This window comes from Thamnophis sirtalis, unplaced genomic scaffold, assembly GCF_051295495.1.
Source record: "Thamnophis sirtalis isolate CommonGarterSnake01/CBP01778 unplaced genomic scaffold, rThaSir2_p1.2 scaffold_3, whole genome shotgun sequence".
Classification (NCBI taxonomy): domain Eukaryota; kingdom Metazoa; phylum Chordata; class Lepidosauria; order Squamata; family Natricidae; genus Thamnophis; species Thamnophis sirtalis.
Window position 1 is genome coordinate 80,026,218 of NW_028261383.1, and position 16,963 is coordinate 80,043,180.

A 16,963-nucleotide genomic window follows, 5' to 3' on the forward strand; every position below is an offset into this window, starting at 1 on the left:
TTGCCGCTCTGATCACGTTCAGCATTTTTGTTTTACCTTTGGTAATTATCCCACCTTTTCCTTGAATGCGTTAATAAATATTTAGCTGGTATTACTGACATTTAATTGTATTTCAGATGGTAGGTGTGTCTGATGATGTGAATGAGTATGCTATGGCATTGAAAGATACTGAAGAAAAGATCAGCCGATGCCCAGAAAGGGTAAGAAACTCTTCTCTGTGCTGCCTTTCCAGTTTGTTCTTTGGGAAAAGTGTATATCATTTCTCTAAGAATAATGCTTCCGGTTTGCTCGTAGGGTCATTTTTCTCCTCCGGAGCCTTCAAGGAAGCCTCCGGAAGGTCCTTGAAGGCTACGAAGGGCTTAAACTGGCTCTATGAGGAAATCGGAAGTCCAGTAATGGCGAACCTTTTTTGACTCGCATGCCAAAAGCGGGGGGAAGTGACTTCCGGTTTGCTCGTAGAGCCGTTTTTTTGTACTCTGGAGGCTTCAGGGAAGCTCCTGAAGCCTCCAGAGGGCCTCTGGAGGGTGGTGGTGGAGACTGCTTTCACCCTCCCCAGGCTCCTATAAAGCCTCTGGAGCCTGGGGGGGATGAAAAATGGCCTCAAAAAAAGGCTAAAATCATCTTGCCAGCACGCGTGTGTGCTGGCCTGCTAACAGGGCAATGCCTCACATATCTTGACAAATGGCTCCACGTGTCACCTGTGGCACGTGTGCCATAGGTTCGCCATCCCGGACCTGTACTATTCTGATCTTCGTAGGTATAGATATGTCATGGCACTTGAATATCTTTTTCAAGGCCACCTTAGCTGCTGCACCAAGTGATAGGTTGCAGTATATTTCTTGACTGCTTGTTCCTCTGCTGTTGATGATTGTCCCAGTCATACTGAGAATTCTTTTTTTTTCTTTGCCATTGTGCCACAAATACATCCAAAGCCCAATTTTAAAGACTACCTTATAAGCCAACATACTGTTGGCCTCTGCATCTTATCAGCCTGATATATGTGCCAGATATATACTCAAAGCTATAGGATCTTAATAAATCAATAAACACGTCCTATATATCTTACTAAGAGCTGTGAGTATCTATTTTTTTCTAGCTGCCCATCTATTTAAGAAAATGTAGGCGGTGAACAAACACCAACTAAAACCACATTGAGGCAAATAAAAACACTAATGGCCTGCCCTCAGTACCTGGGGAATTATAGTGTATGTGTAATCTTGAAAACCGGAAAAAATATTGCTTCTTCTGTTTTCAATTCAGAGAAGAGATATCTGTGAAGAATTACTGAAGAGTCAAAAAGTTTTTTCTGAGAAGCTGAATCACTTGAGTCGCCGACTTGCTTGGATCAATGTTACTATTTATTCAAAGGTGAGAGAGAATGCACTTTAATTCTAGAATGCCATGGTTAAATCTGGCCCAGATAGTCCAATTCTAGTGTAAAGAAAGTAAGAGAAGTTCTACTATTCTTTCCTGTGTTTACACACTTTATTCCTGCAAAATTATCTATAGAGTTTATATTATGAAATAATTGTGCACATTAAAAATGAACTGCTTTTTTCATTTAGTTTAACCAGAAGGTTTTAATGTAGGATAGAGCTGAGGTGGCGCAGTGGTTAGAGTGCAGTACTGCAGGCCACTTCAGCTAACTGCTAACTGCAGTTCGGCGGTTCAAATCTCACCGGCTCAAAGGTTGACTCAGCCTTCCATCCTTCCGAGGTGGGTAAAATGAGGACCCAGACTGTGGGGGTGATATACTGACTCTGTAAACCGCTTAGAGAGGGCTGAAAGCTCTATGAAGCGGTATATAAGTTGAACTGCTATTACTATTGCTATTGCTATTGCTATAGGATATTCTTGAACGCTTCTATTACTTTAAAAGTTACAATTATATCAATCCAGATTTGTATAAATGCCATAAATATCATAAATGTGACTTGTTAGCAGAAAAAAAACAGTAACAGGCTACTTAGAGTTTGAAGTTTTCAAATTCAAGCTGGCTACGGATTCCCCATTAACAAAGTAATAAAAAGGTGACTTCAACCAACCAGCTGGTAGATGAGAGACTAATCATTCCGTTTCCTTCCCTCTTTTATTTCATCTCTGTGCTGGCTGTGGAAGTAAAGATTTTTTTTGCTCAGTGATTAGCATGAAAAGTAAGTGAGCTGGATTAGAGGGAGTGGGGTGCTCAGTCTCTCCACCAGTCTCTCTCATGCCTACCTGGCATTCTTGGTCACCTATGACCCCATTAGATGGATACATATTTAACTTATAAAAACGTTCTAATCTTTTTGCGTGTATATGTGTTTTCAAGTTAGAGTTAATTCCTGGTGATTGCCCGAATTAATCCCTGCGGTTTTTTGGCAAGGTTTTTTGAAAGGGATATTTTCCCTTGCGTCTATCCCTGGGCTAGGAGAGAATGTTTGGCCCAAGAGCACCGGCTGGCTAAGGCAAGACCAGAACTCATGGTCTCCCAGTTTGTAGTCTAATGTACAACACCAAATTAGTTCTAATCTTTTGCATATATACTTTTTCTGCCACTTGAAGTACAAATTAACTCAGAATTCCCCCTCCACAGGAGAAGATGCAAGATATATACTGGTTGTTACGGGTGTGCATTCGTACAATTGAACATGGAGACAGAATTGGCTCCCTCTTCGCATTCATGCCTGAGTTTTACCTGAGTGTAGCAATGAATAGCTACAGCGCTCTGAAGAACTACTTCAGTCCTGTAAACAGCATGGAAGAACTTCCAGGTGACGATATCTTTAAGCAGGGATGTTTATATTTTGCATGCAGAATCCAGCATGGGTAAGAAAAACACGAGAATACAGAATCTGGCATCTGGCACCAACTTCATTTTTGCCAACAAGCTTTTTTCCTGCTAAAATAAACACACCTGTGTTAAATTACCCTTATGGAAATGGAATGAAGGTTCTCCTGAGATTCAAAGAGCCTGTCTTATGGTGTTTTGAAGGCTCTGATTACCTGGTTCTTTGACTAAGCCTTTGGTGAGAGTGATTGAAACCCTCTGTGCTTCTTTTTCCCTATACAATTTTGCTGTCTCTGCAATCTTAATTATTTTTTGTTTCCTTGGTTTTTTTCCCTTCTTTTTAAACATGTTTAACAATTTATAAACCACCCAGAGGTGCTGGAAGTCACTATTATTATTATTGATAAGCAGACAATATGACAGAGGTTTGTATGATAGGGCAATGATATTTTCTCAGCCATCTGAGGTGTCCTATGTTTCTTATGCAACATACAAGTTACGGAGGTAATGCCATTCCAAAATTCTGGGTCTGATAATATTTTCCTTATTTATTTTCACTTAAATAAGTAAATAAAAGTTACCTCCTATCCCTTCCTGAGAAGAAGGAAAGGTGATAAAAAATAGGCTTAATAAATATGGATTTCTTTTCCTCGGAACTTTTTCTTTGTTTCCCATTATTGAAATGGAGAAAGACATTAAAAAAATCTTAAGGTTATTTCCTTTCTAGAACTGGAAAAAGTTTCTTTTTGTTCACTTTTTACAAATGTCTTTCCTCCTTGATTTTGGATTCTGTCATGTTTTCTGCAGTTAGGAATTAATGTAAAATTTACCTCCCTGCTTATCAAATGCTACAGTATGTAGAGATATCTCTCACCACAGACTACTGTAGATTGGAATTTTTTATGCACTCTGGGCCTTGAGATTAATTAACGCAAGATAATTTGGACAGATTGTTCTGGATTCTATTTGATGTTCCCATTTTCAATGTCTTGTATGCGTTCCTCTGCCTTAATGTTCTTCTTTGTATTTCACCCCAGTTTTGGAGTAACAAGTGTAACCATTTTCACAATCTAACACACGGGATAGCTGAAATTCTCACTTGAATGTTTGTTGTCAAGTATTATTTCTCCAGTGCACTGCTTGGAGAGTCCAATGCTGGGTTAACACAGCCTATCTGCCCTTGGACTGAGTGATGTTTTTGGTTGACCACGCCTCCCTTTGCCTCTGCATATTCAGTTCGAAAACCCAGTCCGCCCGTTAGGACTGTTTTTGGGAGAGCTCCAGTCTAAGGTCAGATAGGCTGGAAAGTTTCCCACTTTGGACCACGTTTGGATTCTCAGATAGAGAAAATTACATCTACTGTAAGAACTGTCAAATTTGCCTCCATTGAGGTTTCTGTCGCTTTAAAAGGGCTACCAGGCTTTCCCTGTTGCTGCTGGTCGCAAGCGCTCCAGAGGATTGCGAAAGCTCGCCCAGCGGATGCTGGCGAGCGGCAGGAGTGGCTAGTAGGGTGTGCGATTTCCCTAGCCAGGACAGGGGCGTTCCAGGCGAAAAGAAGCCCCAGAGAAGGCTCTGAAGCCTGCAGGCCGTATTGCTAGGGATCCCTCAGCTGCTCCATTCTGCCCGGCAACAGCGGTGACGGTTGGAACCTTTGCGCGCTTTTCGGGGCTGTGAGGCTAGAAAGAGCGGGAAGCAGCTGCGCGCGCGCCCTCCTTTCTTTTTGTTTTAATCATGACAAGCTGGATTTCTGGTTTGTTTCCCAGGAATTCAAAACAAAGACATAAATAAAAAAGCTAATTGTAGACATCTGTTCTATTGTACTGGTGAAAATGTAGGTGCAGAAATTTTCTATGCATTTGCGGTCTTTAGTATTCTGAACTTCTTTTCAGGCTATGAAGATACCTTGATGCGCCTCGCTGCCATTTTAGCCAAGCATTTTGCTGACCCAAGAATTGTAGGCACAGGTAGGTCGCTTTTCTTTTATGGGATGTCTTAAGTGCTAGTGGGGAGTGGGGAACTATATCCCAATTGATTAGTGACAGTGATAGAAATAGTAGGGAGAATCGAAAACAAACCTGGGTGGAACCACTTGTTTCTCCCCCCCCCCCTCTTTTTGATCTCTTTTTGTGATCTCCTCTTTCTTTCTGGGATGGGAGAGGTAATTTTTATCAGAGATTCTTACTTAGGCTTTGAAAAGGACACTGTAGGTGATCTGAAGCTCAGTAGGATGTCCATGATGGACGGTGGAGAATAAAAACTGCAGACTAAATTCATCGTTATTGAATGTTCTCTGATTTCCTGTTGTCATTTTGGGAATAGCAATGGGGGCATTGTTTCTTTTATTGATAGAATTTCAGTCTAATGCAGAATGAAATCATTTACCTCTTGTTTATCCCTTTGTCTTGATTTCTTGTCTACCATTATTTCAGTAAAAATGCATTCTCGTAGCCAGAGTTACAGTTAGATTTTCTGTCTCATTAAAATTCTGTGTTATTTTTATATTCAGACATTAGAGACTCCCTAATGCAAGCATTAGCCAGCTACGTTTGCTATCCCCACTCACTTCAGGCTGTAGAGAGAATTCCAGAAGATCAGTAAGTGTTTGGTTATTTCTTCCCTGAATAAAATTGTATGTCCTAAAACAAGTTGCCTCTTTTCTTCCTTAAGTTAGGCACAAGTTTTGTAACTCCCTATGGTTCTTGCATGCATGAAAATGGCCTCTTCTACTTTTTTGCATTTCATTTCTACTTCTTCCCTGCCTTGTATTTCTCTCCCCCTGTTGAGGAGCTGATTGCTTGTCTTATTTTGGCAGACGAATATCCATGATGAGGAATCTGCTGGCCCCATATGAGCAAAGACCTTGGGCACAGACTAACTGGATTCTTGTACGACTGTGGCGTGTAAGGATAGATTCTTTCTTTATTTCTCAGCTGGTTTAGCAGGGTCAGGTTGCTAAAACCAGCAGGTGCCCTTTGCATGAATTCTCCTATTACTGTTTGCACACACTTATTTCTGGTGAGAGAGTCTCAGATTTTCTTGTGAAAAGTAATGGAACCAAGCATCCTTTTCCCCCCTCCCCACTTTCCCTCTAGGGCTGTGGATTTGGATACAGGTACACACGGCTTCCTCATTTGCTGAAAACCAAACCAGAAGATGCCAATCTGCCAAGCTTGCAAAGTGAGTGGGGAATTGGGAACAGGAAAGTGTTGCTTTCCCCCCTTTCTGGTCAATTGTTGGTTCTAGTAGCAAGAGAAAACAGTTTTCTGGTATGAATATTATTACAGTTATGCCACATTCTGGCACTTTATCTGTTACTACAGAGGTTTAACTGCCATTGCCAAGCAGGTTTGACAACTGGTAACTCATGATGTTTAGTAGTCTAGATATGTTGTCTCTTATTCTGGCTGAAGCCCTTCCTTCTTCGTGGCATTTGTGCTGTTCCCAGATCAGCTTGCACCATGTGATCAAACATGGTCATGTTTATTGGGTGGCAAAGCCAATACTTTCTGCCTTTCCTCTGGTTCAGACAAAATTGCCAAGAAAGCAGTTTGATGATGTGAATCTTAGAACTTTGAGGGAGACATTTATGGTGTGGTGAGAACATTTGCTTCGTCCTAATGCTATGGAGTTTTCTTTGGTCTCCATGGAGGTTAAACTACTGAGAGGCTACAATTTTGCTTGTCTTTAGAAGTGAGCAGATATATGATGTGTCAGTTTTTCTGAACTTTAGAAATACAAAATGTGCAGAACATAAAGTAACAACAAGGAGGAAAGTTTGGCTCTGCCTGAGTGCCAGTTTCCATACCCTTCTTTTGGTCAACTGGGAAAAACAGATTAGCATGCTATTTTTTGACATGTTTAGATTAGCAAGAGAGAAGATAATTGTAGTATTTTTTTAAACTGTTTGTCCTCCTGTTCAACTCCCTTTTTTTCTATTTTGCTTCTAACACTTTAAGAAGACCTCAGTAACTATCATTCCCTCCATAGTTTTTAGCATGTCACCACATACAGCCTTAAAATTAGTGTAGTTTAGTGGTGGAATACGATCAGAGCAAATATAGGTGGGCAAAGTGTAAAACATTTTTTTGATTTTCCCAAGATTATAAATTAAACAGTAACATTAAATGAATGTAAAAGACTAAGATTGTTTGGGGCAAGTCTTCATTAGGAATGCTAGAAGGCTGTGCCCATCCCTACCCCCTTTAAGGAAATGGCCTTTATCACATGTAATTCTGTCATGCACTTAGACAATAGATTAATATTATATAAAAGTTCTTTCTTTTCTTCCTTTATCACATGGTGTTCTAAACTAAGGCTATTCTCCCATAATTACCACATTTAGGACTATTTTGCAAAAGTTCTTTGGAAGTTTGAGAAATTGTAGTTACAAGCTGTAGGGGGAGCTTTGGTTTCTCTTTTATAGCAAACCAGAAGCATGCTATAAAGAGCTATTCGACATCAATCTAATTTTCTATTTTAATAGTTGCTAATTTAATTTGGAAGGACTGTATTATTCTCTGCTTACTTGAATCACACTTGTGAGATTAGGTTGATATAGGTTGTTATTGTGTTAACAAAAAAATAAATTCCTTCAGGTTTTAGATTTGGCTGCAAACTTGATGATGCTGAGAAGCCAAGGTTTTAGGAATTGGGAATGTTTAGCCTTGAGAAAATATATATGGAGGGATAATTTGATTGCAGTCTGTAAGGCCAAAACCTGCTCTTTATGCCTACAGCATTCAGGACATGAAATTATAGATTTAACCCATAGTATGGACACATTCTGGTTGAATGTTACTAAAGCAAACATACTAATAGCAATTTGACAGAGAAATGATAGGCTGTGCTTTGTTAGGTCTGTTAAAACAAGAGAGCTATCTGACCAGAATGTTTTCTGTTGGGATTCCTACACTGTATATAATCCTTCTAGGACTTGCAAGGTGATTTGCCATATAAAGATGTCTTTAATGCTCAGCCTTTTATGCTCAATTCAAACAAAAGTCTCAAACTCTGTAAAGTAGCATACCACCTTTGCTTTTTTTCTAAACATTGGGATGAGGTGCTGCTTCAGTGTGGTTGCTCCTTTTTTAGTTGCTCCTGAGCTCCAGGCAAAGCTCCAACCTCCAGGCAGGACTTCCCCCAGGATATGCTGCTCGCCATAGCTTGTGGTCCTGGCAGTTGAGTAATAGTCCCCTCTTGACCGCTTGTAAATTGCTGCCAATCTCCAGACGTCACCTCCACTTCCCCACTTCCCCGTCTGTATGCCTTTGCTTATCATCTTTCCTGCTACAAACCCCCTCCCTCCTCACTTAGTGTCTGCTTTTCTAAGCTAAAAACCTGGGTGGGTTGAGGCTGCTTCTGGACACCAGCATGTTCTTGGAAAATGTCAAAGTATAGCTCAATTATCACAAGCATCTGCAACACCAGCTTGGATGCCTGGGAATAAAGTTGTGCATGAATGTATAAACTGTATGAGGGAAGTGGGCTAGATAAAGTTTCTGCCTGCCTGCAGCTGCTTTTCCAAAGTGCAGATAGCAACCCAACTTCACTCACTCAAACTGCACTGAGAAGGGACTGGCTTAATGGTCTAAGTGGCTGTTTCCAAGTCTGAGCATACAAACACATCTGTGCATTTGATAAGAGTATTTGAGCTAATGAAAAGAGTAATGATTTCTCTCCTTTATGTACAGTATCTGAGGCATAATTCTTCTTACAGTCATTCACAGAAATCATATAAAGCAAGGTTAAAAATTATTTATCTTGCAGCTCAGGAGAAAATGGCAGCAGTAATATCCAATTACTCTCTCTAAAAAAAAATCAGCATTTTTCATCTGTATACCATAATTTCTTTATTTCTTGGACCTAGGCGTTATTTCTTTTATTAACTTTGCTGTTATTTTTTCAATGGTAAAAAGGGTCCTTCAGCAAGATCTCTCTTCTCTTTGCTTTGCTTTAGACAAGTGGGCAGTTGTAAAAGAGGCTCAGCCTTTGGAAACTAGAGTAGGAGGGTAAGACAATGTGATTGGATATCCTGAATGATGGCCCTAAAAGTTGTATTAATGTTTATGGTGATGACATGCATCAAGGTGAATGAATATACATGCTTTTAACTGGAGGGCAGTTTCTGAGTGCATAGCAGGCATATATGGCTGTTGCCTGTGCTCTATCCATTGCGCATTCCCCTTATAACCTTGCTATTTACTGTCCTCTTCATTTTTATTCTTTCCTGGCCCCCTTTTTTTCTTAAAATTCTCCTCCAGCAAAGACAGAACAGGAAGGATCAGAAGGTATAGTTACTTCTCATCGAAGTCATGTCCAATTCAGACTCAGATGCGTAGGTTAGTGGGCTTTGCTGAGGCTATTGTGGTGCTCCATCCCTGCCTTGAGCTTGTGAAACCTCCTGGGGCATGGTGCATTTTTGCCCCCTCCTGTTGTTGCTGACAAACTGACAGTTCCGTATTTGTTTCTCTGGGAGGCTCCAAAAGATCTAAGGCAGGCCATTAGATCCTCATGCTACTGATACTTCTCTCTGCTATTTTGAGGTGTACAGTATTGAATTATTAATACCAAATTAATTGAAAGGAGATGGCCTAATTTAGCCCCAAAGGGAATGGCCTTCTCCATCTCCCCAAAGTCTTTCTTACGTGCAAGGAGAAAGAGGATATAGGCAACTGCAGAAGGTCAGGTGTCCTCTGGCTCTTACCTTGGTATGGGATTTCTGAATTTGAAAAACTTCAGGTCTTTCTGCCTGGTTGGATTGTTCATGTGCTTTTAAAGTACCGTACTTTCACTTCCTCAAAGCATAACGCCGATTAACATTTTCTTGGATTTTTCAGTCTTTTGATCACAAATTTATTTATTGAGGGACAGTTTATGTACATTTCCTGATAGGGAATTTTTTGATAGCTTTGACAACAGATGACCTGGCCCTGTGTAAAGAAAAAAAATAACACCCAAGAGACATGCTAGTAAAATTCTGTGCTTAATACTTGTGCACTTACTTGATTCTCTCTCTTACAGTTCTTCATTAGGTAGTTCTTTCATCCTGTCTGAGTTTTGGAACTGGGGATTGCTGGGAAAGTTTTAAAGAGTTCCTGTCACAATGGTTGCTTGTCAGTTGAACTGCAAATAGGCAGTGTCTAATACGTGCAGCATTTTGTGAGTTACATTTAGTTAAGAGAGGTGATTGCACCAGTCTGAACCCAGTTAGATTGTGGAGAGATCAAGACTCAAATTTAGCCATAGAAGCTTACTGAAGTTTTGAGCCACTCATTATCTCTAAAGCAAATTACTTCATGGGTTAATGTGGGTATAAAGTTGAAGACAGGAGTACTGTTTGTGTACCTTGAACCTTTGGAGCAGTGGCAATAATAATAGTAGCAAAGTATGAATGCTGCAATTTATTTAGAAGGAATATCATTACCAAATTGCCTTTATACTTGGGGAAACATTATACATTTCTATACTTTGCAATAGAGAATGCTTCCTCAGTACTGATTTTCTTTCTTTATATTTCTAAAACCTGTAGAAGAATGTTTGGAAAATAGAAAGAAAAGCATAGAGCTGTAAGAGCTCCCGTCAGCTGCCCAGCGGGTGTCTCTTTCATCAAAGTTGACCATTAGCATGTTCTAAAAGTGTATGATTTGACTCAATTTCTGCTTGCTCTTAAGTTTTCTAACACTGCAAGGAGAGAAGAGTAATGTAGAAGCAGTCACTTGAAATTCTTTTTCAGTTGCTTTTTCAGCTCTGCTTCATGGACCGCAACAGCCTTTTTCAACGTGCAGTGTTTGTAGCCTTGATGTCAGGATCCAAGAATAGACTGAATTCCCCCCCCCCCCCGATTTATGACTTCCTGTCTTTCCTTTTTTAAAAACAGTTAAATATTTGCTCATTTGTTTATAACTACAATTTATATGATTCCATAATGTGACCTTACCACAATATATAACCCTCTGCGAAGAAGACCTGCAAAAGAAAGCTAAAGTTTTAGCCAGCTTTATAAATTACTTAGGGGAGCCATGGAAATGGAGAAGGGGGAGAAGTGAAGCCTTTCAACAGAATACTCCTACAGATAAGAAACGTAGCACACGGCTATTACTTAACGGCTTTACCCATTTCCATGCAAGTTTATATTCCCCATGTACTCATTGTTCAAATCTACTTAAAAACATACAAAAACTGAACTTATAAAGTTAGGGGAGATTAAGAGCAACTGACCATACTGATTGCCCAAGCTTCATTTAGACGCCACATTTTGAGAGAACATGAATGCTTCAAACTGGGACTTTCCTCTTTAAATCAGAGTGATTAAAAATATCCCTCCAGATTTGCTGCAAGGGCATTATGTAAGTTTTAGCCTTCTCTGCATACCGAAAACCTGCAGTGACGGAGAAAGTTTCATCATTAGGAAGTTGAGAATGGCATTTATGCTGGGTCAGTTGAGATACTAATTCATTTGAGAGAGGTGACAGACTCCCCAAGCAATACTGCAGTGTAACTCTCCAGAGAAATATTTCTCAAGTAGCAAGTCAGAATTACAGATCTGTGGGCAACAACAAATCCTATCACCACATCACATACAAACAACATTTTACCACTAGAAATTATTTCTAGACATCAAAACAGTCTGCTCAAATGGGGGCAGGAAAGTGAAGAGAAAGGTATAGAAGTCAGAAAAAAAGGACATAGGCAGAATTTTGGCTTCCTGAATTAAGTTGCTGGTACATATAATTTGCTATTCTTGCTATTGTTCAGTTCTTTTTTCTTTCTTTTCTTCTGCTTTTTCCATTGTCCATTGGAAAACTGTTAAAAGTTTTAACTATAAAAAGATTTAATAGAAATGTTTACTATTAAGTAAGTAAAGAGAAAAATGAAGAAAATAAGAAACTAAATGAAACTGCTTATAGTGCAAGATACACACCTGTGAATGCCAAATGTATTCTAGCTCTTCCTCACTTTGATGTGATTGTGGGCTAATGATTTCCATCACTTTCTCACAGTGAGGCCTTTTTTTAATCTGCTGTTTTCCTCCAGAGCCATGTCCATCCAACTTGCTGCAGCGACACATGGCAGATCTGTTGCGCAGTGACCAAGAAATGGCACCTAGTTTCCTCAATAGTGTCCTTAACCAATTAAACTGGGCCTTCTCAGAGTTTATTGGCATGATTCAAGAGGTGAGTCTATGGACCAGCATAAATCTAATTCCAAACAAATAATAAGATACTGGATAATGAATGCATTTGTCCTTTGTTATGGGATAGCAAAATCAACACAAGTTCTTAGGGATTGAGCCAACTTTCAGTTTAATTGTGCAGAGAATAGGTAGTTTGGTTTGTATGAGAAAGACCCGTGGGATATGCCACTTAGGAGCCATAGAGAGGTGTTAAAGGGAGCAACAGACATCAGTCTTGTTCTACATGTTCAGATTTTGTTTAATTTATACCTGAAGTAACCAAAATGTCCCAGGTGTTATTTTTGCTGATTACTGGCTGAATCAAAATAGTTCAACCTTTCTAGATGTAGTTATTTGTTCTATGTTTCCCATTTCTTCCATCCCCTGTTGTGTCCTCTTATCTGGATAGATCCAACAAGCTGCAGAACGCCTAGAAAGAAACTTCGTAGATAGTCGTCAGTTGAAGGTGTGTGCAACTTGCTTTGATTTATCAGTGAGCCTTCTCAGGGTCTTGGAAATGACTGTCACTCTAGCTCCAGAGATCTTTTTGGATTGGAATCGTCCTTCTTCAGAACTATTACTCAGGAGACTTGCACAGGTATTATTATTTTTTGTGTGGAATATCAAATACTTCCTGGCACATATTCATAACTCTCAAACATACTAATAGATAAAGGCCAATTTATGTCACCTTAACAGTTTTGCTCCTGAATTACCTACTAAAAAGTTGTCTAGTTGGTTATCAACAGATTGGAAGATGATATAGGTAGGACTATAGGATTTTTTCTCTTCCCCAATAAAATTATTTTTTGCAGCCATTACTTGTAATGTGTTGATGCAAGATAAATATCTTGATCTTACTGTTCTTATTTGATTCTATTTAGAAGAAGAGAGAGAGAGAAAATAAGGGGTCCATGGTACTCTGTGAGCTTGGTTACTTTCTTGCAGATGCTTCGTTACCCAAATTAGGTAACATCATCAGGTTAGCTAGGACTAGCACTGATCATGTTATCTAGTTCGGGTAATAATACATCTGCAAGAAAAACACACATTTAAATGCATGCACAAACCACATTGTACTCTATCTTTAAACCTTTGATAAGTCATCCCAATCTCTTTCTCCCTACTTTCTTCTTTCAGATGCCATAATGCCTTCTTATATTTACTTAAAGTCTCTGGATCGAAATACATCAGTAAATCATCCTTCTTGCCAAATATAAGAACATATTTAAATGTTGCCAGTTCCATATATTCAACATGAAGATATTAGGGTAGATGGCAATGAAGTTTAAGGAAGCAAAAGGCATACACATAAATTGAGATATGTTTGTATAGTCTCCTTTTTCAAATATCTCTGGAAAATTGCTTTGTCACATATATGATAATGATACAAATTGCTTTGTCACACACATTTGGGCTTGACTGTTCATGCAAAATATTCAGACTATATTGATATGTTCCCTTGGAGTTTGAATACAGTAAAATCAGCCCAAACAACTTCTTTTTTACATTCCAAAGTTAACTAATTAAAAAAAAGGGAAAAAGACCTCTTGGAAGCACATCAATTATTTTGGTTTTTAAAAAAATATAGTCTTTGAGACTCAAGGCAATGTGTCTTTCACACGTCATCTTGTTGGATTTTGTTATTTGCTATCCCCAAAGTCCATTATCCAAAAGAACGAAGAACTAAAAGATTTCTTTCAGTGGAAATATCTACAGCCTAGATGTGATCTAGTTTCAGTTTGTCACAGCTGGAGATTCTGATCTGCTGTCATTGTTTCATTAAGAGCTATGGACATATTTCTGGACTGTTATGAGGCTTGGTGTCTGCTAATATTATGTTAATATTCATCAAAGGACCTACGGGCATCTGGCCAGTAAATGCTCAGTTCTATTCAGTCACCCCGACACCACCCCGATAAAAGGGATTACAGGACCGTAAAAAGAAAACCAAAATGATTTAAGGACCTAAATTCAAACCATACAGAGTACTGTGATGCATACAGGCCTTTCCATCCAGAGTTCAGTTCTTAATACTTTTTTAAAGATTGAAAATGAATAAGAATAAGCAACCGTCCTAAAACTTCTTGCTCATGCCATTAGCCAAATTCAGTGTTTCTACCATATGCACAGTGAGATTGTTTGAGCTTTGCTGTTCAGATGATGAAGCAAGTGTGCAATCAGAAAGTACTCAATTCTATTTTTGCATTCACTCTTTTTTCCCTTTTCCTACAGTTATTAAATCAGGTGCTAAATCGTGTAACAGCTGAGCGGAACTTGTTTGACAGAGTGGTGAATCTTCGGCTGCCTGGTAAGCTGTCTTTTCCTTTTTGCAGTCATCTCCCGAAGAAAAATTGTATCTTTGTAATAAAACACATATTTTGGGTATCCCAGGATTAAAATGTGTATGGAGCAGATGACAAAAAGTTCTTTAATTCTAGGGAGTTGTGTGGAACTCTTCTACTCAGGCTACATAACATTGGACTAAATAAGCAAATAATTTAACCTGGCATAAAGTATTTTTCATATTCTTCTTAATTGAAGACATTCCCCTTGGCCCTCCTGCTACTTGTTGAAATGTGTCTAAGGGTTTTAAGCATTTTTGGGGTCTTCATAAGAATTCTCCCATTTCCAGTCCCTTGGGGGGGGGGGAAATGAGGATTTATATGAGGTATAATTCTAGGCCAATCTTTTACCTCAGATTGTGGTCTCAGTGTAATTTACACTCTACCTGCTGTCTTTCTCATGGATCATTAATATAAAGACTCAAGAGGCGCATCTGAAAATGAAAGAGAACATCTAGTCCTTAGGAAAAACTTTATGCTGACTCTCCCTTGGTTGCTCAGAGCTACAGCTATAGGATGTGAGATCTTTTGGCTCTAAACTTTGATGAGCCATTAGAGGATGGCCATGTGCCTGGCCTACTCAAGGCCAAGAGATCTGTTCTCATAAGAAGAGTTTTAAAATATGAAGTAATCCATAGAGAAGAAAGGTATCTTGGGTATGCCCCAAAAGCTAATAGAAATATTATTGAATATGCATAAATTCATTTGAATGCAAAACTGTTTTTATATATTTATAAACATAACATGATATACAATAACAATACAATACACTACAATAAGATATAAAAGAAGAAAAGGAAAAAAGATTGTTATTAGACATTAGAATTAAAAAATAAAAGCTAACAGAAACTAATAAAAAGTAGAAAGTGTAGAAAAGAAGAAACAAAAAAGGGAAAAATCTGTGTGTGTGTGTGAGTGAGTGTGTGTGTGTGTGTGTGTGTGTGTGTGAGAGAGAGAGAGAGAGAGAGAGAGAGAGAGAGAGAGAGAGAGAGAGAGAGAAGATGTAACTTGCCCCTTCATCACAAGTATAAACAATTTTAGCAACATATCACCAACAAATGATCCATTCTTCCTATATGTCATTTCTTATCTATGAATAGGTTTGTCATTCAGGCCTGATTGGCAAAAGTCCATTAAGGATTATCGGAGAACAACCTACTTTTTTAAACCTTAATCAGATAAACTAACTTTACATTCCTTCTCTTAACTTTTAACAATCTTGATTTTTAATACCTTCAGATAATGTCCTACAAATTAATATTTTTCCTTTTTCTTTGTCTCTCCTCGGTAGAATCTTCAGAATTGTAACAAGCCTTCTTTTGTAAAACCAGTAGAGAAAAATAATCCAGGTCACTCTCCTGAATTGTATTTGTATGTTCCTTTTAAAATAGCAGCCAGTTTCAGTTGTGTATCCAGTATATCATCCTTCTCTAGATCATTCTTGCAGCCTGTAATTTTTTATTTATGCTGCTGCCCTGAGAAATGCCATCTCAGGCCCCACATAAAATGATACCAGCACCCTTGTGCCAAACCCCAATGGCCCTTGTCTCCCTATGCTCAACAGGAGAGGCTGTGGCCCACCTACTTTGCATTTTTCTTCAACTGCTGACAGGTACGCCCATACTATGTGACGTGGCTGCTGACCATACCAGGCCTTCTTACTGAGGCCACTTTGCAATATTCTCCAAGCCTGGTCTCATTCTTACCTCAGGCTTCCAAAAGCTTCCAAACATCCACAGTTTTGCAATTTTTTCCAGGTTTTTTTTCCAGGTATCTTTGTAACTCTAGACACCAAGTAGTGATATTCATAAAATTGAAGCAATCTTTGTGAGGAGAAGATTGTTTTGTCTTTTTTATATGTGTCCAAAATAGCTCAAAACAGAGAGGAAAGGGAGTTTAGCTAAAGCAGAGTAGTCAAACCCAAGGTCTGCGTGGTGTTAAATATGGCCCACAGGGCCATCCTGGAAATTGTAAAGGACTGGCCTGCAATGCCTCTGCTAGCGAAAATGAGGCACAGGGGAGAGGGTTGTATGCAGCCCCCCTGCACCCCATTTTGGCCAGCAGGGTGCTGCAGGACATGAATATCCCATCTCCTCCTCCCTTCCTCTGCCACTCCTCAACCAGCTGCGGAGGAGAACTACAATGCTGATTCCGGCCCTCGAAGAAATCCAGTTTGACACCCCTGAGCTAAATACTTGATAATTGGATAATTTAAAGCCAATCCCTAATTGTATTAACCAATAATTACATCCTAGATTCTTAGCTGATGATATTACTTGGTGAGGATCTATACTAGTTGGTCTTCATCTGTGCCTCCATCAAGAGTCATAAAAGAGGCTTTTGGGAAGTTTGCATCAGTATTCATATTTACTTTGAACCTCTGCTCTCTTCCTTAGGACTGGAAAGTGTAGACCACTATCCAATCCTTGTTGCTGTGACAGGAATTTTAGTCAGGCTCCTTGTTGATACTGATTTCCAAGGGTAAGTGCTCTTTTATTCCACTCTATGGACTGATACATTCATTTCTTGCTTTCCAGTCTGTTTATTTACTACTGTTTTATTTAACTGAAACCAATCACTCTTTAACACTGGGTGTGGATCCTGATGTTATCCTGAACTTCATATGCAGAGTTTAGTATAAGGTAGAACGGTTTTCATTATATCTTATATTTTTCA

The 16,963-nt window shown here is 39.1% G+C and overlaps 1 protein-coding gene across 2 annotated transcripts in view; it reads left to right on the plus strand.

Annotated features, from left to right (window-relative positions):
* RNF123 (ring finger protein 123) overlaps positions 1-16,963 on the plus strand; it is a 98,780-nt gene that overhangs the window by 39,672 nt on the left and 42,145 nt on the right. For both annotated transcript variants that reach the window (XM_087709283.1, XM_087709285.1), the window contains exons 25-35: positions 117-200; positions 1,261-1,368; positions 2,576-2,753; positions 4,660-4,734; positions 5,277-5,364; positions 5,583-5,670; positions 5,863-5,947; positions 11,804-11,943; positions 12,352-12,540; positions 14,178-14,253; positions 16,684-16,768. In XM_087709283.1, coding sequence (XP_087565409.1) covers positions 117-200; positions 1,261-1,368; positions 2,576-2,753; positions 4,660-4,734; positions 5,277-5,364; positions 5,583-5,670; positions 5,863-5,947; positions 11,804-11,943; positions 12,352-12,540; positions 14,178-14,253; positions 16,684-16,768 — 1,196 coding nt within the window. The remainder of the gene's footprint in view (positions 1-116; positions 201-1,260; positions 1,369-2,575; positions 2,754-4,659; positions 4,735-5,276; positions 5,365-5,582; positions 5,671-5,862; positions 5,948-11,803; positions 11,944-12,351; positions 12,541-14,177; positions 14,254-16,683; positions 16,769-16,963) is intronic.